The sequence below is a fragment of the Amia ocellicauda genome, chromosome 2 (assembly GCF_036373705.1).
Source record: "Amia ocellicauda isolate fAmiCal2 chromosome 2, fAmiCal2.hap1, whole genome shotgun sequence".
Classification (NCBI taxonomy): Eukaryota; Metazoa; Chordata; class Actinopteri; order Amiiformes; family Amiidae; genus Amia; species Amia ocellicauda.
Window position 1 is genome coordinate 23,693,802 of NC_089851.1, and position 25,116 is coordinate 23,718,917.

The window sequence follows — 25,116 nt, forward strand, 5'->3', positions numbered from 1 at the left end:
ATCAATTTCTCAGTGTCCTGTAATGAGAGGAATTGTCTTAGTCTAGCAATGTTTCTAAGCTGGAGGAAGGAAGATCGACACATTCTGAATGTGCGATTCAAAAGATAGATTATGATCACAGAAAACACCCAGGTTTCGTGCCATCTCCTTAGGGGAGAAATTAAAGTTATCATTACTCAGTTTTGTTAGTGCATGATGAACAGTTCGATTTTTGTCTCCTAAAATTAGGACTTCAGTTTTGTCAGAATTAAGCATAAGAATTATTTTTGTCATCCATGTGACATGACATCTCAGACAGACAGCAGATTAGTTTTTTTAGGTCTATGGTATTGTTAGGATTTACTGACAGATCGTGTTTTCAAATGATCTACAGCTGCAGTTGCATGTTCAATAAATTCTAATAAATTAGTAAGACATGATCTGCCTCATCTAAACCCCATGTTGACTATCTCCAAGAATATGGTTTTCATTAAGATGCTCCTCTATTCTGTCTAATCATTTTTTTCCAACATTTTACAAGTGTCATGTTATCAATTTTTTCTTTTATAAAAACCTCTGTGAAATACTCATTTAGAACATTTGCCACATCTTGTTCATTTTCCAAGATACTTCCATTTTTGCCCTTTATCGGTTTCACTTCCTCCTTTATTGACCTCTTGCTGTTGTAATATTGAAAAGAGCTATGTTTCTTTCCATTTCCCTCTTTGCTTTCCGGATTCCTTTCTTAAGATCTCTTTGCAGTTCAACATATTCTTTGCATTTAGTTTTGTCCCTATGGCTTTTCTGTGTGCTATACAACATTTTCGTTCACTTTATTTTTTTGCATACTTCTATTAAACCATTTTGGCCAATGTTTTTTGGTCCTCAATTTTCCAAGTAGTATATTCTTAAAATATAATGATCCATTTTCAAATTAATCTGTATCCAGTGTGCTCCAGTCTAACTCTAAGTAGCGCCTCATACCTTTAAGGTTTGCTTTTCTAAAATTGTAGACCATTGTCTTAAACTTGGTCCTTGTTTTTTGAAAAAAAATGCCTCAAAGCTAACCATATTGCAATCACAGTTTGGCATTAGTTCTCTAACTAGTGTCCCTCTGACTATCTTGGTCATTTGAAAAGATCAAGTCAATGCATGCTCTCTCCCTGGTTGGTTCCCAGACAAATTGAGTTAGAAAGCAGTCATTTACCATCTCAACCATTTCTATTTCTGCTTTTGTAGTCCCAACTGGGCTTTCCCAGTCCCCCTTGATAACACCCACATCCTTGTTACATGCAGCCCTGATTAATTGATTTGAAGTAGAGCTCTTATGAGATGTGAGGTTGTGTGGTATTTTAACAAATGGATTTCAAAACAGGTGGAAGGTCATCAGCAATGTTAAATACAAGACACCACTTCTGTTGCATTTGTAGTTCAGATTCTGCTTAAGAATGGTTTATAGCCTTTGCATCTTATTTGTATATTTAATCCGTGACAGGTGGCATGTCTCATTGTAAAGGAGACTCAATTGTTCTTCCTGTGTACATTTTTATCCATGCTAAATATTATGTCCAAAGTACCAATGAGACTTCTCAAAATGTATTTCAAGAAAGTGTACAGCATTGACAAGACAGCATTACATTGTACATTTTGCCCGTTGAAAAAGCACTATGGTACAAACTGAAACACGTTGTGTCATTAGCTCTCATTCAGATTTCAGAGGACATACCAGGAACAATGTTGACTAGAGACATTTTCAATTGCAGAAAAATGTGGACAGGAGCACAATAAATATATAATAATTACATACCTTACAAACTACCCCCTTATTCAGACATCCTTGGAAATCCTTTTCCGCATATAAGGATGTGCCCATTGTATGTCTGGATTTGCGGCACACGCTCAGTGATCACCTCCCAATAAAAACACACCTGAACAGCAAAGACTGATGGTACCCTACTAAACCTTTAAAGAATAGCAGGTGAGCAGCTGAGATGTAGACAAGGCTGTATACCATGAAATACTGTTCTTATCACTTCAGTTCTTAATTCTAGTGGCATCAAAACATCTGTTGCATGTGAAACTGCATACCAGGCATTTATGGACATGTACTGATACTGGTCCTGGACTGCCCCAATCCACTTCATCCTATTGGTAACCTTAAATCACTAATTAATACTGGGAAAACATGGGAGTTAATAATCAATTAAGCAACTAAGGTATTCTTGCCTCAAGAGGCTGACGGTTTTCAGATGATTGCTCCAATGGTTTCTAAATGACTGAATTTACCAAACAACCTGCTTAATTATTCAGAATGAAATACATCCAGCTGTTTATTAATTGGTGATAGAAGGGAGACCTCAAAAACCTGCTGAATAGGGGCTCTCCAGGACCAGGGTTGGAGATCACTGGGCTAAAGAGCATGGAAAGAGTTGTGGAGGCATCTTGCCCAGAAATCATATAAATCATACAAATCACAATCACAATTTGATGATTAAGGTCAAGTTTAAATGAGTGCAATATCTGACAAATTGTAGGGTACTGTTGTCTGACAGGATTGGAAGCAATTAAGGGAAGCTGTGTGAAAAGACATCAGAGAAAAATAATATTTTTATTTATACAGCGTAAGTGGGATAATGAATTCTATGTGCCAAAATGTCAACCTCTTGTTAGAAGACACAGTCTGACTGATTATAGCTTTGACTAAATCATGTAATAGGAGCCAGCTGTGGATGTTAGCACACCTAAAACACACCTAATTCCCATTCAGACTCTATTATCATTGCAAAGGGAGGCCTTTAAATCGCTATCAATGACAGAAGAAATGTTTAATGCACTTTGTTGAACCAATGGCTTCACATTATTGTTGTATTAAAGATTTGGTCCAGGGGGTCTGTGGTCTGAGGAGTAGCTGAACCAAATGCTGAGCCATCCTTCAGTCTGAGAGCAAAAAAAAAAGGGACTGAGTGGAATGGAAGATGGAAGTCTTCATTTCTAGGTTCTTCATTTGACATGAAGAAGCAATGCCATTGTTCAACCTGTCATTCAATGCCACATCTTGGCAAGGATAGTATATCTTTACAATGGTAAAAGAAGGGGAATGTTCTGTGTATGTTTCCTCAAAACGTAGGCAGGAAATCTGTTTGCCATGTCATTGAAAAAGTAGCACTTGCTTCAAGGCAACATGACCCAAAACTAAATGGGGAAAAGTCTCATATTAAGGCATACATTTTATTGAGTTGTAATACCAAGATTTGCTCTTTCTGAACAAAAAAAAAAGATGCGTGTGGAGTAGTGGTTAAGGCTCTGGACTCTAGAGCACAGGGGTGTGGGTTCAATCCCAGGTTGGAGCACTGCTGTTGTACCCTTGAGCAAGGTACTTTACCTTGATTGTTCCAGCTGTATAAATGGGTAAAATGTGATATCTTGTAACAATTGTAAGTCACCCTGGATAAGGGTGTCTACTAAGAAATTGAGTAATAATAATATTTAATTGCATACTAAACTTTACAAGATGAACACAATTATAACTAAATGTGAAAAGGAAAAAGCAAGTAAAACAGAATGAGAGTAACTAGAGACTGTGGGTCTCATTAGTATACATTTTGAACAGAACAGAACCTGAAGTAGCTCAGGTTTCAGTTGGTCTGTTTAAGTTTATTTTAAAGTACTTTGTTTTCATTCATACTTCCTCCCAGTATACCTTGCTTTTACTATTGCGCTGTGAGCCAGCTTCATATACGAAAAGTGGCTTATTATGTTACAAGCTGGCACTGCTCAGTAACATGAACAACTCTGAGATGCTCTAATAATGAACATGTGTGTTTGTGTATTGGTGAGAACTGGGAATAGCTATAATATTTGCAAATATATCAGTGTGGATGTGATGGAGTGAACCCATCTCCAAATTAACCACACTAATCATTGCTGGGTTAGTGTGATTCAGTGTGTTGTAGTTAAGAAAACACCTTTAAAAAAAGTTATTAATGGCAGTAATTTGCTGTATATAAAAAAGGGCAAAACATATATAAAAAAGGGGCATGGTTGGTATTAATAAATCACTTATGAACTTACCTGTTGTGGAGGGAAAGGGGAAGCTGGGCTAGAGTTGGGAGGTTGGGTTCCTCCAAGGAGGTGGTTAGTATAGAGCCCTGCCATTGAGCGCAATGTTCCTCATTAACCAGGGTAGCTCTGGTTTTCCTGCTCTCAGGAGTTTTTTTTTTTTTCTCTTGGGAAGAGATAGGTTTGTTACAATCATTCTGTTCGTTTATTTGTTTTTTGTTTTTTAAGATGAGACACTGAATTACATTAGTTTCTTTTTGAGAACTGTATCTCTGGTCCTACGTGTTCCCTGCATCATAACACCTGACCCTGGGTCCACAACAGTGGACATTCAAAGTCATGGATTGGAAAATATTAGCATGAAATTCTCTGCTAATCATTTGAATTGATGATACCATGTTAGTCCTGGCAGAATAGTTTTAATGATTTGGGAAAATGAAAAGACTCTTTATATTAATACAGCTGTTGTACTACACATAAATGATGTACATGCACAAAGGGAAATGTATTTCTGTTTTTGACATAATCACTTGGTTTAATTATTAAACATCTCAAAGATACACAGGTTCTGTAAATCTGAATTTATATATAGTATATTACATTATATTATATTATTTGTATGTTATTATTTAACATTTTGATGCATTACTTGCAATATATTTCAGTTTCTACAACATCCATTCAACCATGTAGCCATTGCTAACCATGGAAAGGTTAAATAAAGAATCAATAAACAGATGCCATCCCAAACAATCAGCCCAGGGCTTGGGTTAGTCTACTTTCATCTACAGAGCAGACAACACACAGAAGGACAGAGGCAGCTGCTTCCTGATTAGCTATGAGTCCGTGGAGGAAGTTGTCAGCAACGACTCAGTGGCTCCTGTCTGAGTGAGTCAGCCCCAATGCCTCTGACTCACTCAGCATACAGAACATCTGCCGACCACATCCTCTGACATCCCCCTTGCAGGCTAATTTAATTATAATTCCACTGCCTCTGCCTGTTTATGCGACTCCACCTTAACGTCCCTTTTAAATGACGGTGTCTAACCCACCACAGCCAGCCTATCATTAGCCTGAGAAAATCCACACATTGACATCTTATTTTAGCATGGGATACCCAAGGAATGTGTGCCATGTTTATAAAACCTCATGTATCAGGTAATATGCTTCGCTATACCTTAATTAAGCTCCACAATAGATCTAGCTTTCTCTAGGTTTATCCTGAATACAATTAAGTGATTGTTTTATAATGTTGCAGTGTAGTGGATATTCAGGCAGCTTCCAATAAAGCATCACTTGTTTCTCCTGTAATACACGCCATTATAATCAAAACATTGACATACTCCAAAGACAATGTGCAGGTTCTAGAACATCTTCAAAATCTTTTTTTCTCCAAATTATGTTTTTATTTTGGATGATGTAAAAAGTACCAAGAAAATGACACACTTATTTATTTCAGAAACTTGTTATATATGTGAACACTCCTACATACCTATATAAGGGAAGAGTGTTGGCAGGCAATCCTAAATCATCGAGGTGGAGTATATGTCAGCATTTGAGGAATTTACTATGTAAAGCAACAAAACATCGGGATCTTTCTGCCTGAATAATTGTTTGAGCATATTTGACAAAAAAATAAAATACAAATTGCCTAGAAGATTTTTTTTTGCAAGTTACCAGAAGGCATACTTAAAGGATGAGTAAAATTGTGTAATTCAAATTAAATAAAAAACAATCCAACTGGTACATATTCAGATGACAGTTATATTATACCTGTTTACAAACAGAAGAACACGACTGATCTGGAGAAAATAAACCAGTAAAATAATTACTGTCATCTTTTACTCTACGAATTTGAGTCACAGACAGGAAATAAACATCTGTACGACACACTATATCCTGCACAGTACAACCCTTTGAAAACCACAGTAGGTGTCAGCACTATGAACAAGCGCAACAAAAATTGGAAAAGTGAATACACACCTACGTTGCATATATAATGATACAAGCAAGAAGTTCAGAGGCACGTACACCCAGCTTTTTGACAAATGAAAACAAAATGGATGGAATTGACATGACTGTGATTTAGGCTACGAATACAGAATTGCTGTCCACAATGTAGATATACTTTACTCTTATTTGTCTCACAGCTGTAACATTATTTGTAGCTTCTAACACAAGCCTATAATGTCTTCAAATTAGTTTTAAAACAATTAATTATCATTGCCTTATTTACTGGTCTTACAACTCCTACAGACACCCTGAAAGGTGCTGTCTGACTGCATTAACATGTTACACTCTCTAGGGCAGTACAATTTTTTTTTCAGGCTGTGCAGTTTTTGGATAATATATTTGTTTGGGTTTAATTATCATTTTCTGTACTCAAAAATTGAGTACATGGAGTCTGGTTGCCACAGATACCTCAAACGTTTTATTGCTCCTGCTGACACCATGTAAAATTAATATTTTTAATAACCATTAAACATTAACACACATCCCCATACACCCATGATGTACTAGCACATGGTATAACCAGGGAAACCAACCTTTATTACATAAATAGTAGGATAGTTGGGAAGGAAGCTGTTTTCAATTGTGTCCTAGTTTTGACTGCCATGGTCAACAGATAAATATCCATATTCACTAAATTCAAAGTGATTGCTGAAAATGTGTTACTTACACAAAACTATTTCTTTGAAAAATGTTATTTCATGAAATTAGCACTGGGGAGCTATTTTTGCATTCATACTATAATGTGAAGAATCACTTGTTTCTGAAGGGACATCACAGCCTGAGGAGTTTTGAATTATGCTTTCACCAAGACAGTGCTGTGTTTTGTATTATCAATATTACTGTATTGGAGAGGCTTTCACACAAAGCCTGATTTGGACTCTTAATGGTTAATGATCATGGAAATGTAAAGCGTTTTCATATCCGTTTTTATTTTAGTTTTCCCTTGAGAACATTTTCCTTATTGTATTCACATGAAATATAAAATATCATAATCAAAGTAAATGCAGTATTGCTTGAATCATTGTTGGACATAGCATACAATTCTGATTTCTTTTTTAGATAATACATATTTTATTTTATATTAAGCCTTTGGAGTACATTTAGTGTGAGATGTGAGTTTCTTCATTTACAATTCCACATGAATAGTTTAATATAAAGATGTTTCAATTATTATAATTACAGTTCTAATATTCATCTCTCTCTCCATTTGGTTCTCTCTATATTTTTCTCTATCTAGCAAAGTACACACACACATACATATATATGTGTACACACACGCACACACGCACACGCACACACACACACACACACACACACACACACACACACACACACACACTATATACTAGCAAAAACAACAATAACTGGAAATCATTGAGGCCCTACGACGATAGTAATATTATACAAAAGACATCAGCCAGCAGAACCTGTTATTTGCACAAAACTGTTATCCCTTATGGACTGAATGGTGAGTTACTGTGGTTACAAATAAGATAAACATAATGATCTACTTTTGAAGCCATATGGAATGTTATTTTATGAGGAAAGTGCCAGAAATTGCAAGAGTTTTACTTAAAAGACCAAACTGAACTGATAAATACTGGTAACTTTGCATGTCACTGAAAATAACTAAAAGAGATGACAGATCATCTGCTAATCTTTTCCTAACCATCGTTCAACATGCTACTGATTCAAATTCAGCATAAAATCACTCCAAAGGAAGGAGTAGAGAGACATCTTCAAGAATATTTTATGGTGGCTAGATTTACAGCACAAAAATCTTTGTTTGAACAAGGAAAATGTCAATAATGTCTGGGATGAGCACTTACCCATGAACATTTTTCAAAAGAACCCTTCGTGAGAGAGTTATGGACACAGGTGTATTTCAACTCCGCGATTTAACAACATGTAAGAATACAAGCAGATGTTTGAAATGATGCACAGTACCTAAAATCAGATTGCAATGGTAATGCGTCGATTTGGGATTTTGCTGATGCATTTGGTATGATATCTTGATGGAAGTTCCCAGTAAAATGCATGGAAAGAAAAACCTCTGTTGCAGTTTCTTTATTTTTCTTTAAAGTGAATACATGTTTATCCAAATCAATAGTTAATTCTGATTCTGCCTTCAAATAAGATTTCAATAAGATTTCAGGGTGATTCCATAATTGTTAGTGCCAATGTGTTAGAAAATACATTACTAAAAGAAATGGCACAATTTCTCTATTAATGACCACCAGCATTTATTATAATATTTTGGACAAAAGTGTATGGCCACCATTGTGGGAATGTTGTGGTCAAGGCCAATACATCTACCAGCACAATAACGCACCAAGAAGGAAGTGTGGCAACCTGGGTAGAGGAGAAAGCCAGCTCAAGGTCCTGTCCTGACCTCACTGCCACAGAACACCTCTGGGATGAACTGGAGCAATAATTTGCCTTTTGGTATTTGTCTGTTCTCTTAGTCATTTTCATATTATATTGTATGTGTGTGTGTATATATATATATATATATATATATATATATATATATAGTACAGTTTGGAAACCATACAATATATTTCTATGAATATCTATATATTTCTACAGAAATATTGTTAAACATTTAGTTAGTATAATTGTTGCTAAATATGAACACAATGAAAATGCATATTAATGTTTGCCTTTCACAACTATTACTACATAATACTACGACTCTGACCTCGAGTCATCATTCTTACCTCTTAGTTACCATGCGTTTGGTGATAGACTCAAAAATACACAAGTAAGGACACAATTTGTGTACATTCCCCTTATGTAGTAAAGGCGTAATCAAATACACAGGCTTCTGTTGATTTCTGTTCTATACATTTCAATTGGTGTTGTAATACCTCAGATATAATGGTCCTAATGTGACTGAACGTGGAGAAATCAGACGGTATGAACAGTGATTACTTGCACATCTCTGTGATAACATAGGGATTTGGGTTAAACTATATATTAATCAATGATGTAAGGGTAGTTTTAGGGAATAAATATCTGTTTTGATATTTTTTGCAAACACCACTGTTTTACCACTGCAGAAAATGTAAACTGTTAATTGTGATTGATGTACCACTGAAAAGATCAATCAGGGATTTCTACTCTGAGGCTGAAACACAGAAAACAAGAAACAAAAATAATCTTGTAAATGAACAAACCATCCAAAAACTTTGTGTCCTAGATGGTCAGTTTATATCGTAGCAGTTGCAAATTGTAGAGGCAATAAAAATATCCACAATTCTTGAAAACACCTGGTCTGGAGCAACAACAACAACAAAAAAAAGTTGTACGCACATATTGCAATACAAGTTATTAGGTATGACGTGTCTATCTTCACAGGTTTTTGTGCTTGCTTTTGAATGTGAACTCATGCAAGTGTTAAGAGCAGGATATTCTAAACAGCTCTGAAGATTGTACAGAGTAATTTATTGTCCTGGCATCTGAACATCACCCAAATCTCAGAACGCTGATCTATATAACTTGGAAACAACATAATTCAGACCAGGAGGTCAATATCTTTAAGTGTATGTTGGAATCAGAACATGAATTTGAACAGAGTCCTATTTTACAAGTCTTTATGATAACGTTGTTGCTTTTAGTGACACTGACATCTGCACATAAAAATTATATATATATTTATATATATTTATCATTCTCTATTAACATTTTAGTCTACGATGATTCACCTTTTTTTAATGTAAATTGAAACAGTAGTAGCCACCCGTCTCTGAAAGAATGCCTCTCTTCTCAAAACAATTTTCTCAACTAACAAGACACGCCCAGCTAATATTGAGAGAGAGATTTGTACATCTTTGGAGGGAATTAAGCTCTCAAAGATTTTGCCCTCCTGGTTATATTCCAGTATTCTCTAGATATAGCTTAATTCCATTAAACACATTTAGGAAAAAAAAGCATTTACAAACTGGCATCAGGAGAACAAATAACTATCCATTGAATGTAAACTTTAACTAAAGTTCTAAATCATCTCCAACTCGGCACCAGAGATAATGTAGTTTGGCACATTTTTAAATCCTCTTTTAATATAAGCACAGATAATTGAGATACTAGTGGAACAGACAGGTTTTATGCAAATATGGATGACAAACAAAGTTGAATTTATTATCTTTTAACACTGTTTCATCATAAAGAAAAACCTGGTATAAGTGATAACCCCCCCACCCAAAAAAAAAAAAATCTATTTCAAATATCTACATCTAAAATTTTTAGGCAGTGAAAAAGCACTTCATTGACAAGGAGTGTGGAATGATGTTCTGTTAACTGTTTGGAACTGCTTAAAACATTTGTTTAGTTGCCACAAACAAATTCACATTATCAGAACGAACAATACTGCTAAATACTTCCTTCTTGCTGTTAAAACTTTTTTAGGAAAGGAAACGTTGGTAATTTATACGTCTTTCCAGAGCTTTTTTTTTTAACCGTAAAACATTATTAAGAGCCACTGCAGAAGGGACACAGTGGCATCCGTGTAATATACACAATGCACTTGTATCTCTGTAATGTACATCAAATACTTTACAACAAAGCATTGAAAAAAAAAGTAAGAATTAAAAAAATGATAAAAATAAAGTAAGAGAGAAAAGGCTAGAAGCATCCTCTTGTACAGAAGAAACCCCCTTAAATGCAAGTTGAAGCCTGGATTCACAATGAAGTAAAAGGTAAGAAACATAATATGAAAAGCTGTTCCCCTAGCTTGTGTGGACAACAGTTCATTTCTTGTGCTTGACATACTCATCTCTCTACTGTCCCGCCTATTTACAGTCTGTTTCCAACGTCGACATCCTAGATTCCCTCAATGAATTGACTCGAAAGGTCAAGATCTTTGCTCGCCACTAAACGAGAACCTTCTGTCATCTCTCATCTGATCCACACTTTCTTTATGCCTTGCCTCCAGGCCTCCGGCTCCACACCCCCCTCCCATCCCCAGTCCAAAACTTTTAAATAACCTTTCTACGGAACGAGCTTTGACAAACTAAACTTGCTGAAAAATGTCTTGTGGTATGCATGCACATGCACGGTCCCCCTGTGGTCATTCGCTGCTGGACTGGAGCCCCTAGACCCAGGAGTCGGGAGAGGCTGGGTAGTGGCTCGTTTCATAGTTGAGTTCACTATAGGGACGAGCTGCTGAATAGAAGTCCACATAGTTGCCAGTTGACTTCAGTCCCAGGTGCATATTGTAGTCTGTGGCGGGCGGAGGGCGGTGATGTACTTGATCTTCAAAGAAAGAGTCTTCAAAGTTTCTAGTGGAGTTTTGGAACGGCGGAAACGTGTCGTAGTCTTTCCTAGTGCTCTCCTGTGGAACGGGCTGAGAAGAAACCTGTGGGAGAGGAAGGACGTGAGCAGATTCCCCTTTTCACACCTCATACAACTTGGCAATTGTGCGACAAGTTCATGACAGGAGACGACTTGCTAATTAACTGTTCAACACGAAATCCGGTGTCAGAGCAGCGCTGCGTGTGTCCTCTTTATGTGACACTGCTGGATTTCACAGCTTCTAATTTCATCAGCTGGCCAACTGAATCTGATCACGGCCAAAGAGGAAACTAGTATCACAAAGCACAAGCATTACTCAACACTGATTACATATGCACTAGGAAGAAACAAACTTTAACTTAAAACCTCCTTGAAGGTATAGATTGATTTCCACAGACCCCAATTTTAATGTTAATTAAAATGGAAATTAGCATGTTAATTGAACAATGGGGTTAATAGACACACGCTGCCTGGTCACAGACAGCAGATTATCTGCCAGATTTGTACTGATCAGGACACAGCCACCTGCTATTCTCTCCAGCCTATGAAACGTGAGCCTGCTGAGTGCGAATTACTATATTCCATGCTTAAGAGACACTGCTCTATGAGTTTGATTTATAGTGTCGATAACAATTACTCAGACTGTGATACATTTGTAGTTTCATAAGGAATTTGAAATGCAAAGCAATAGATGCTAATTGCGCTGAACACATTTGATTTAACATCTTTTAAAATGTGACAGGAGATTTTTGTTTTCTCAAGTTACATAAATATGTTCATTACAGACAGGTGACATTGCGATATTCACATTTAGTATAATGATACAAGAAAGTAAAGAATGTAGCATGGTTTCAATGATTTTTGTAGACATTTCATAGGATCCCGCTATATAAAATAAGATATTATATAAGATATAAGATATAAATATAAGATATTAAATGTACAGCATCAAATCAAGAATCTAGTTTTTTGTTTAAACATATTGGGAATTCCTGCAGAGTAACATAAGGTGATTAGTCAAACCCCAGTGTACCACTATTAGGATAATTACACCAGCATTAGTTCAATGGAAATCATTGTATGTACAGACGAACAGAAACGTCTGCTTTTTCTCTAGAGCTGAGCAGAGAACAGACTCAGCCAGCACAGCCCATAGTAGAGCTGTAGCATCTCTGGGTCTTATAAGATTTGCACAAATTAGTATTTTGAGACCAAAAGCAGAACAGTATTTACACAACTAACAAAATAAGTATCTTGGATATTAAAGTTAAGACTCATATAGTCATAAACAACCACAAACAGCTGTTTCAGAGGAGAAGAACCGCAAGTAATTAATTTAATTTGCATATGGCAGCATGTGGCTGAAATTCATTAATATGCACTTGGAAGCCACCCACAAGACCTACATCTCGTTATGGACATCGGTTTCTGTAGATGTTCTGGGTGAGATTGTTGCACACAAAATCCTGTAGTCTACATGTGCATTTATGTGGATTTTCATTGTATTCATTTTTATCAGTCAGTTTCTATTTGTTTACTTTTAGTGTTGTTTGTAATGACTTTGCAGACTTCTCTTCAATAGATTTTTTAAAATATGCTGCAAACAGAATCATGCAGCAGATACATTTTTCAGTGCACAAAAATTAGAAAATTAGAATTGGCAAGGATTAAGGAATCCAAATATTAAATATTTTACAAGAAAACATTTTTAAATTCCCCCTAAACAAAGTATAGGAACATGTTGATGAGTAAATGGTGATCGTTTCTTTTCCTGCTGGGGTGTAGAATCTTAAATGGTGTAAAGTAAATGGCAAATAATCTCTTGTCCAGCGAATCCCAAAATATTGCCATGAGATCAAAGTACTGTAGGTACAGTGTAACAATTTCAGCAAAGAGGGTTCCACTCACTTACTGTGTCAGAATGTTAAATAAAACATGTTAAGTATCCCTCTATTGTTGTCTTTTTGAGGTGGAATAACAGGAAGATTGGATGATATAAAACTGAAGTATTTGTTACTTGACTTGACTTTACTTCAATGTATTTGAAAATGTGTCATCCACAGCTATAACACCAACATCTTCCGGTTGATTGTTCTGCTGTTACAGGCCTGGAATATTGAATCCACCATATTATCTTTCATTAAAACCAGTTATCACCACTGACTCATTACACTGTTATGTAATGCTTGCCATGGGAGTAATGTAATTAAATGTTATTGCCTTAGACGCTTGGCCGTCCACAACACATATGCCAAATCCAGACTATGAAAACATCGCTGCTATGGAAACTTTCTACTGAAAGTCACAAAATAATTGGCTGTGGACTGCTGTCTGATAACCTTTAAAAATGCCTGTCAGGAAACTTTGTCACCCATAAACTGATTAAAACCAGGACACACAAGTCCATAGGAGTGCTACACTTTAAACCTATTTCAAAAACCGATAAAGTTTTTTAGTAGCCAGAAGAAATAGCCCCTTTCCTCTCATGCATTTATTAAGATAACAGAAAGGTTAGTTACAAAACAAAATTCCATAGTCTAAAAATGTAAAATCCTCAGTCTAATTTGCTTAACATTTAAATAGACATTTCTTACGTTTAACTTTTTCCAAAGCTCTTCTGGTGTTATTAGGATTAAATAATTCTCTACTGTTATTTCAATTATTACCCTTTTATATGGTACACTGGGTTTAACTATTGTAAAACATAGCATTTACTTTATGCCACACTAGTTTCAGACACCCCAATTACACTGATGTTTGCATGAAATATAAGTCTATTTGAATACAAATAACTAATAACTTTCAGAAGCTGAGAAAAGAGTAACACTATTCCTTGACAATATTTGCTATTATTTCAATGTGGCATTCAACACATGATGCCTTCATAATAGTGGTGAAATCCAATATGCACCGCTTTTATAAGGCACAACTTACTACTGATACATACCTGGTTATGTTTGATGTCTTCATTAGGAGTCACATAAGAATTCCGGAACAATGTGGAGGTTCCACTTGAGATTTGAACTGCAGAATGAAAAAGACGGAGGGCAGGGCGTGACCACAAAGACACAGATGGAGAGAGAGAGAGAGAGAGAGAGAGAGAGAGAGAGAGAGAGAGAGAGAGAGGATGTTACTCTCATTGTATGGAAATACTAGTGCTATGAAATTATGTCAAGGTAATATCATCTCACACATGACAGAACTACCAAGGTCTTGAATTTCATATTCACTGCAGTGCTGAGAAACACAAACAGCTGACACCGATTAAATGGCTGGTAAAGGATAGCGTGCTGTCTGCTTACCACTTTTGTAGGATTAAAAAATGATTATGTGAACTCTGATTGAAATGTTTAGGTGGCTCTTAAGAACACTGGCTGGTTTCCTAGTCATCACACTACTTAAAAACTCTCAGGAATAAAATAAAGTTTGATATATCAAGCAGTTCTAAATTAATGTTTTGGTAAGTGAATGCAAATTAATTCACAAAATTACATATACAAACTCTGAATAAATATTTTTTAAGCGGCACTAAATTGAGTTAGAGGCAAAGCAAACAGCATCCATAAGAGCACGACTCAGCATGTATTGTGATTATGTTTATAAGATGAATAGTAGTTTCCTATACACAGAACATATTGATTTTGTTTTCTTAATAAATGAGTTTCTCCAGGCTTCACCTGCTCTAGTTATTGTCCATATAATCACACTAATATACCTTCTTTTCTGATTTGTTTAAAATCCTTAAAATTTGCCTTTTTCAAAATAATACTAAAAAATGATGAATGACATGAATACATCTCAGTCACTGATCGTTGTGTACCGCCTATTAAATATTCTACCAAGGTGACATCCAAGTTTAGAAAATATAAACCATTCCAATAAATTGATCACAGTAACAATAACTGAATAACATCCAGAGGTGGAGGATATAGGCCCCACACCCTTTGGGTAATATCCTCAACTTGAAAGATAACTTAATAATACACTCAACATGCTTCAAAGGAAATTAAAATAATGCAAAATAGGGTGGTATTATACTAACCCTAACTTTTTTTTCTTGGGCCACTGACCACCCAGGTGCTGTTTTAGGTTTACTTCACAACCTGTGACTGTAATTGTTGCTTCAAATGAACTACAGAAACTACAATCAAAACACCCAGCAGGATATAACAGAATAAATCCATACTTGTTAAAATTAGGAGACTATAATATCTGTGTGCCATGTCCCTTTCTTCAGCAGACATTATTGAAAAATGGTAATATCAAAGCTATGACTTTTCTCAAAGGGGCTAAAATATTTTACAAAACTAAGTCAAACTTATGGTTTTGTATATGAAGAGGTTTTATTTTTTGATCGATATGTGGCTGATACTTGTAGTATATATTTCCCCTAAGATTAAATTAAATTTAATGTTGGGGTGTTTATGATGCATTTTATTTAATAGATACGTTTTCTGGTTTCTATGTTTCCGTTCTATGATTTGGCGTGATTTATTTGCCTCAGTATTATAGTGTGAGGCTTGACCGGGGTGTCACTTGAAATGACAGTGTTCTCATTTAACTTAACTGGTGAAATAATGGTTTTGATTGAATGAATTACAACACTGGCATCAGCATTTAATGCTCCATTACTCTCTGATATATGCATGTGAACCCGTGAAATGATCATGTTGCAGAGCTCCTGAATGTAGTGTTTACAGTTCAGTCGTGGTTGAAGGTACCTTTATCTTCAACATCTAGTAGTGTGAATCAATCATGCCCACTTAGAACATCTTCTGCTAATCATGTTAAAATAATGTTAAATTAATTAACTTGTGAGTCATTAGGTGTATTTATTAACCAACATTATTTAAATGAAGGTAAAGTTAGAATTTCAACGTATAAAATAAGCATGTCTGATATATTCTTTGCTTTCGTAATTTCATTCAAAGCTGAATTGGTTACGTGTATAATTAACACACCAATTTAAGACTAAGATAAATACATGCTCTCAATGTCTAACCCAGGGGTGTTCATCTCCTATTCTTGATGGCAGAAGCTTCCTCCAGACGTTATTCCACAATTACTTGTATTGTGAAAATAGTGTCTCCACACTGCCCCAAATCCTAATCAGTCATAATTTGAAGATACCTATAAAGCCTGTTTTATTGAGACCCTTGGAAGAATGACCCTCTTGCTCTAGTCTGACCCTCACTTCATGAAACAGACCTAATAATCTATTATCTTCAATTCCTCCTCAACAGATGTCCTTGTGCTGTGGAAAATTTACATAATCCTACACTCAGACCTCCCGCTATGTATTACCATTAAACTCAATACGACTCGCTTTGGCATTCATGCAAAAACTGGAACGCTGATAGCTAAGCTAGGCCTGAACCAAAACAAAACACTAAACCACCCACCAGTAACAAACTACAACTCTACTACTTGCCTTTTGTTTGGTGGAGGATTCTTAACATGCCATAAAGAATTGTGTTTTGAATTTGTGATTGGCAGATGGATCTTTCTTGGGACTAAAAAGCCATGAGAACTTGGTGTCCAAACAGTCTGTCATGTGTGTGAAAACAAATATATAGTGCAAAGTTTTTGAACAGATGTTATTATGCATAAACTTTGGAGAAGCTAACCACAAGGGCATTGTGGAAATGAGACCTGCCTCAGTGGCTTTTTTCTTATTTTTGTTGGTATTGCAAATCTAATTAGTTGAATGTAAAAGGAGTTTAATGGAAATGTACTTGACATGACATAAATATCATTTTTGTAGAACGTACCATTACTTCATTAAAAATTGATACATTACAAATATAAGCTGTGAATATTTCTATATGTTTGAGGAAGGATTCTTAAATTTTATCACTGCAGAGAAAGGTCTGAAGAAATGCAGTGAATATTCATAATTCAATTAATTCAATGATTCTGGCCGATCTTAATCAACACGACCCACTCATTACTAAAAATTACCCCCAAAATAAACAAAGCTCATGTTTTAATTGTATTCCTTTTGCAATTACTGAGCATTAAAAAGTTCCTAACTGTTTATACTTCTAAACTTTATTTGGTCCTTTTCTAACACTATATAGTGAACATCATTAAAGTGGGCTGGATTTAGGAGTGTCAAATAACCCCATGGATCTTCTTTAACTACCACAGGCTGAGAAGCACTCGTGGAAAGCGATGCTGCACTTGAATGCCTACCTGCCATGGTGTCTTTCCTGGAAGTGTGCTCTCCTTTGTTTCCATGGTAACTCGCATTTGTTCCAGTTGACTCGTAGTCGGTCTTCCTTTCCTTGAGGCTGATCATCTCTCGAGGTGAGGCAGGGGCACTTGCTACAAACAAGGAAATCATCCACATAATGCACAATAAGCATTTGGCAGTTTTGACAGCATCAACAATTCTGGTCTGAATTCTCAGATGTACTCCCCAGTGTACAAAAAAGCCATTAGTCTTTTATCTTCTATCAAATCTTTTTGATTCCTCCTTACAGGTAGCTTTAGAGTAGATAATGAAATATATAACTCTGAGAAATGTGTGTGTTTGTCATCCACAATCTCATCCACACATACATACAATATGTGAAATACCAAAATCATATGAAAACTATATATTGAAATATAATACAGACAATAGGTTGATTGGAATGTATTATTTTACATTAATAATGGCTTCCATACATTTTATTGTTGTTATTCCTTGTTACTTATGTGCATACTGTTTGTTTATCAAAATACCTTTCTGAAACATTTATTTATTAACATCTGACAAACTCAAAAATGAATTCCCACACTTACTAGGGTTCAATATGTAACCTTCCTAGCTGGTGATTTTTTAGATATCAGTATTGTGTGCCAAACTTTATCTACTGAATGGTACCAGGTATTGGCTTCCTTGTGTTCATAAAAAAGTGATACAGCACACATCAATGAAGTATCTTCACATAAAAAATCTGATGAACGACAGGTTCAAATATCAAGAAATGCTCTCTTAATGCATGTAGTGCAAAGATGGTCTTATAGTGTTGGTGTTTCCCAGATAAAGTTGTATTGTGCATATGAACTATGTGTTGGTTTGAATCAGTTGTTGTATTAACATGTATGTGCATTTTCGACTAATTGTGGTCAAAGTATCAGCTGAAATCCTTACAAAAATTGCAAATAACCCTTATAAAAAGATACAAGCAAAATCACCCTTATTATAAATTGAGTCATGGCAAAGAGCAATACAAACACAATACAGGAACCTGTGGAGTTTTAATAATGGTAATCTTTCTTTCTAGAAAGGAGGTCTTTATCTCTAGAGGAATTACACCACTGGTACATCTCAGCCGATATTTGCATGACATTATGCACACAGCCTCTTTCAAAGCAATGGCCCTGCTGCACAAACCGAGTGAAGGACAGACAACATTGAGAGGTGTTTGCACTGCCTGACAAATTCCCAGACAGCCCTGTGGTTAACGGGATCAGCAGCAGTTCCCCTGCTAAGCTGCAGTTTCACAGCTGGTGATGTCCTCCTCTCTCCAGAGGCAGGTCTCGCTGAACGGCGTCCCCACAGACCAGGCTGGATTTATCTAGGTGCTGCACGTCCTGCCAGCATGTCACCAAACCTTCTCTCTCAATACATCCACAATGCCACCGGCTGGGATTAAACCAATAGTGCTGCATTCATCCGTACTGTAGCTCATTATGGGATGACCTCAGTATTTTATAAGGTGACCCGGGCCTTTGTTGCTCTAACAAAGACCAGTCACACACAGGTATCTCTTTACCTTCTCAAACAGAGATGCTGTTTTCATTCCAGCCAGCTGCACACTCGCTGTCTCAGAGCATGCTACCGCCTCCCTCAGATCCCCATAGTTAAACCACTTATGCAAATCAGCATACTAATTGATTTAAAACTAAAATTAGATTTGCACTGCAGGTGTACCAGACTGTTTCAAGTTTTCCCAAGAGTGAAGATGCATTAAAACAATGCTATATGTTTTTAAGATGTATTTGCCCTCGTGTGTATATGAAACCTGGACTTTGTATGTGTCTAAGCACTCGAGTGCATTCATGTGTAATTTCTTCTAAGATTTTTGTTACTTTCCATTTTTGATTTTTGTAGGTTAATATGTTTATCAAATCTAAACTTAGAAGTTCTATTATGTTGATATCATTCTAAATCCTTTTAGTATAAGAATATGTTCTGTGTTCTTCTTGACATCAAAAAAACACAGAAAAGCTTCAAGTTCTCACGGTGAGCATTGTAAAAACAAAACACACAAAAAAAAGCCACCCTTAAATGTTATGCCTTATTCTGTGTTCAGTGGTTTATACACATGGGTGGAGGCGGTAAAGATGAGAAGAGAGATGTGTCTAATTTAATACAAAAATTATAATGAACACATAAGGAAGGTATTTTAATAAATCTCCCCAATGGATGACAGATACTAAAATGTAAAAAAAAAAAAAATCTCTCATTCATCTCAAAACTTGCAGCAGAATTGCACCAGACTCTGTACCCTATAAACTGTTTGGGGTTACATAACTCAAATAGTACCATTACACCAATCAGGCAATGTAACAATTTACTCTTTGCAATATTATTAACCATGTATCTGAAAAATAAACAATAGTACAGAATACCATTTGAAATTCATTTGAAATTGACCATGAAATCTAGGGCAAATGACAAGGTAACCTTAAACTCAGTTTGATGAAGACGTGATTCTAATCTAAAAACTCTTTTTACAAGAATTGTAAATTCTATTACTGTCACCTATTTTATATTTCAGCAGAGAAATATACATGAAGAAACTGTTGTAGTAAAACAAATATACAAACAAATCAATCAATCAGGTTAATTAATTAATACATGTCCTATATTTCTTTAATTAGTAATTATTCTTAAATAGTAGGCTGAAATTATTTGGCGCTAGTAACGTGCCAGATCTGAGAACAAGTATTTAATTAATGAAATACTTATTTTCTAGTTTTTGACTGTTTATTTAATAATCAAATTGTTAACCTTATAAATGGGACAACACAGTGGTTCCTACAAAAAATTAGGTCTTACAAAAAACAAAAACAAAACCAGAAAAACTGAATTCCAATAACCTCAGTACATGATTAATAGTATTAACCTGCAGAATTTACCATTTAATAATGTGAAAAACTGTATTGTATGTTAATCTTAAATCTTAAATTGGGTATATGCTGATTTGCAAGGTTTTTATACTCTAATATCTTTACTATTACTTTGTTGGTTCTACTATGAATTATTGTTTAACAGCATTTGTCCCAACTGGCCTGCAAAATAACCATGTGTTAAAATGAAATGTTATCTCTCCAACACAACACCCAAGCCATAAAATATTGTATTGTATTGTATTGTTCAATGTGAGATGTGCCTCTTGTTCATAATTATCAAGGCTTTGGAATGTTTTATGTTTTGTTATTGTGTTTATGTGGATTTTAATGAGTTTATACATCAATGTGAACATGATGCTACTTTATCCTCTCATTCTACTCACATTATATGGCCATCTCTTAACTGATTGCATATTTATTTTTGTTGCTATTTGCTTTTCCTGGCTAGGTCTCACTGCGAGGGAGATTTTATTCTCAACATGAGTTCTTAGTAAAATAAAGGTTAAATAATAAAAGCAAACAAGTCTGAAAACAGCATCTGTAAGAAATGTCTTTTTGATGTACCTGATAACATTATAGCAAAACTGTTGTTTTTATGCTGTGCACTAATGCCATCTGGGATCTATAAATGTACAGCTGTGATATGAATGCTCTGGCTGTTTTTATCAATTTAAAGCCTATCAGTAATTATTGTGCTTGTGTGGTATGGTTTATCTGAAAATCAGGCAGTGCAAACTGAAAAGGTGCCTCCCTGCACACAGCCTGCCTCTGGCATTGACATTCATGCTCTTTCTGACAACAACATTCAGCTGCATTTTGGAAATATATACTCAGTTTCAGCATTGATTTTTGCTGCTTCACTATAAATAATTAGCCATCTTATTTGTATTGAAAGGAATCATTGCAAAATAGAAACATAAATAGAAAAATATAAAAATCAATGGGAAAGGTCTTACAATATACTATTATTCTGTTTCTTAGATAGCAATTAAATACCACTGAGGACTCAGTGACTCTCACTTGGTACAAAGCGAGTTTCAGTAGGAATATAGTAGACTGCTACCACGAGGAATACAACAATATATGAAAACCCTGGAGTGGGTTAAAATAATAATAATTATAATGTAATGTACTTATGCAGAGGTATATGCATGACAGAATATCTATGACATACATTTCATCCCACTAAACTCCTGCTATTTTTAAAAATGTTGTAGGAAGGAATAGCACTTCAATATAGCTGGACTGAGTAGATTTCATATGTATGTATATGTATGTATGTATGTATATATGTATATATAACTCATGTAGCACTTATTTTTATGAGCATATCTCACTTCCATGCCTTCCCTTTCAGAGTTGACTTAATTAGAAGGGAATTTATATTCCCCATATGAAAATGAACCCTGTCACACAGTTTATGAAGTAAAGAATTGTTAGGAACAGAAGGATCAAAAAGCCAGACCCTTTTTCAATGCTATTGCCAACATTTCATGTGCATTTTATGCTTTACAGCACTGTTTTCCCCTCTATATTTAACCATTCATCAAGGTATTTTTTACATTTGCGCTGCCACAAATGACCTGCTCTCAAGTTGTGAACATGGACTCAGGGCAATGTTGACACTTTAAATTGGTTATGTTGAAGTCCCTTGGTCATGCAGTGGCCTGCTGTCATAAACAGTAAACCAAAAGAGCTCAGGTAACAATCCTTGACTGCTTATAACTGAAGACAGCCTGCCATAAGCAAAATACAAGAGAAAGGACTTTTGATTATGAGCACATTATTTTTGCCTTGAGAGAACTCAATGGCTTATTTATTCCCCCCGTACAAGCTATGCAGTCAGAGTTTATCTTCTGCCTGTGTTTCCTATACAAATCTCCTACAATATATAATGTACCAAACACACCTTATTAAGTCTGAATTATCCTTTATTTTTCTTTCTCAAATAAGACACACTGGGCATTACACTAATCTATTTGCCTTTTTGCCTGTTAAAATTATAAACCTTCACCATGCGAAAAAGACGGGAACCTCAAAGCTGCCCTGAAACTGCACTCGGGAGACTGAATTTAAGAGTTTCAAGAGGACATATTTATGATTATTTGGGCCATAACTGTCTGATAGTTTTCTAGCATTCTTTATCAACCAAGCCTTAAAGTGGTTCTTTCTTAGATGCCAGTATTTTATTAACTGGCCTTAAGGGGCTCACGTCTCTAATTCAACTTTCAGTCTGTAAAAGGTTTCTTCGCTGAAGGTGATCATTACACCGGGTGTTAAGAGTGTAATATAAACCGCAACCCACTTCAATGCACTCTTTTTTTATGAACCTATTTTTTGGATTGCTTTTATGCTCTGTTGTGCTGCCCTCACACACTGTAAGTGCCTCTGGTTTTCAATGAATCCGTATGCAACCCGAATGTTGGCTGCTTTACCACTGACATTGCCAGGAATCTGCTTTAAAGGGATTGGCTCTAGTTCAATGAGGAGCAAATGGGTCTTTTTAAAGCTGTTGCGTTCTGAATAAGTTGCTTTCTCAATTTTTTATTTTTTTTAGTTTGAAGATGCAGACCTTCCTGTGAGCAAAACATTAGAACTTTTGTAAGGACATTTCTCATAAGGACAAAGTATAAGTTGAAGTGATTATAACGACCCTCAGTGTGTAATTTCACTTTTAGTGTTTATCTCTCCCTCACTCTCTCCCTTTGTTTTTGTTCTGCTTGTTATTGGGTATATCTTAATTAACCAAACCTGCAGAAACAGATTGTAATGCTGTGCGTCTTAAATTGCACAGTTAGTTCACCAGTGTTTGTTCCTTAGAAGGGAAATTTGTTAGTATTATTATGTAACACAGTAACAGATGTTATCCAATAAACTAAAGAAGGTTAATTCGTCCATCTTTTGAATTCTGCAAGTGATATTTAATTACAATAATAGAGCATTTTTATGACTGGAGGATCAGCATAATTAAAACCAAAATTCTTAAATTACGATCTAACAAAGTATTAATAGGTTATTAGTCCTGGAAAAGTGTGCACTGTGAAGCTTGTTCTAACAAATAGCAGGCTGTGATATTCAGCCATATAAGATAGAACAGTTCCCAACAGTTCTTTGCACTGTATAAAACTGTGTATATAAGATTAAAACCCCACGCAATTAAACAAAACAAAACAAAACAAATCAAAACAACAATGTTTAGACCATCACATAAACATTTTCTATTGGATGAGTAGTGTTCTTATTCTGTCAGCAATGTTTAAATCACGCTGTCTATATCAGTTCATCACTGGCAACTTTATTCTGGAAAACACGGGCAACACATTTTAGAGATAGACTACCTAATGAATAATCTTTCAAGAGATCCTTTTCAAAATGAGAGACTCAGACTGAACAGCTGACTTTCTCCTGTTCATCTCACTCAACAGTAGCTGATGCAGTCATCTGTGACAGTGGTGTATCACACAATATGGTGCTTCTCTGCTGTACATCAGCACACGCTGCACAGACATCAAGGATTACAAACAGTATGAAATAGGATTACACACAGTATGAAATTGTTCTTACCGACAAACAAACAATAAACATCAAGGCAGGTATTCTTTAAAAATACAATTTTAAGAAAGAATTTGTTCTGGAATCTGAATTGAGTTTTATCTACTGATTCATAATATAGCTTTGAATGTGTTCTCCACTTGCAAATGAACTTAGGAATCATGTGGTAATGAAACAAATATTGTGCATTAGTTGTCCGTAAGATGATAAAATAATGAGTGACCGCATAGACTGCAAGACAATTTTGAGGACTTGATACATCAAAACAAGATACAAAGATCTCTCAAGAAACAAGATAACTTATGAAGAGAAGAAGATAAATAAAATACAGTCAAGACTCCAAACATTAAATAAATTGAGCTGTGCAAAACATTTAACAATAACCTAATTAAGTTTGCTTCCAGGGAGCGTGTGAGCTGAAGTAACTTGGTCTGGAAGTGTCTAAATTAAACCCTGCAGCACCCCAAATACAGGAGTTCAGCAAACAAATGTCTATAGAAGGACATTCATGTTTATTTTGGTCTAGACTCGCTTGACTAAGAGAACGATGCATTGGCCATGAGGATGAGGCCATCAGAAGCCCCCAACTAGGTGGACTGTGCCAAGGAGCTGCTGCAAAGGTGGCGTTTGACATGTAGGAGGCATAAAAAACAAGGAATGCTGGGAAAGTGGGAAAGCGCACTTGTTGACAGATACATATGCTTAGTAAAGTGGAAGACAGGCACAAGATTTTCCTCCTGAACTTCAGCTAAAAACTACATTATACATCTTTTGAAACAATTTACAATTATTTTCATTGTAACTGTTTGTTGTTTAAAGCCTCTACCTTGATCAGGGATAAAAACAATATAATCTTGGACTTTGTAAAATTCAGTTTGTACTGCCTGGAGAAGAAATATCCTCTCAAAAGATACATTTACAGAAAAAAAAGTGCATTATGTTGGGTTATGTGGTGTTGCTGTTAAACTCTCTTTTCTATCCTCTAGGTGCCTGGGGAGGGAAGTTGATAGCTTTATCGCTGGCAGTTAGTCAGTCTACAGGCTTGTTTATGGTGACACTTGGGATACGAAATATTATTTTGAAAGGTTTTTA

At 35.6% G+C, this 25,116-nt stretch overlaps 1 protein-coding gene across 4 annotated transcripts in view; it reads right to left on the reverse strand.

Annotated features, from left to right (window-relative positions):
• Positions 1–9,214: 9,214 nt before the first annotated feature.
• The window catches only part of ctnnd2a (catenin (cadherin-associated protein), delta 2a), a 315,486-nt gene continuing 299,584 nt past the window's right edge, over positions 9,215–25,116 (reverse strand). For all 4 annotated transcript variants that reach the window (XM_066721567.1, XM_066721557.1, XM_066721537.1 and 1 more), the window contains 3 exons: positions 17,539–17,670; positions 14,291–14,367; positions 9,215–11,407 (listed from right to left, as the gene is read on the reverse strand). In XM_066721567.1, the coding sequence (XP_066577664.1) occupies positions 11,144–11,407; positions 14,291–14,367; positions 17,539–17,670 (473 nt within the window). In that variant the 3' untranslated portion in view covers positions 9,215–11,143. The remainder of the gene's footprint in view (positions 11,408–14,290; positions 14,368–17,538; positions 17,671–25,116) is intronic.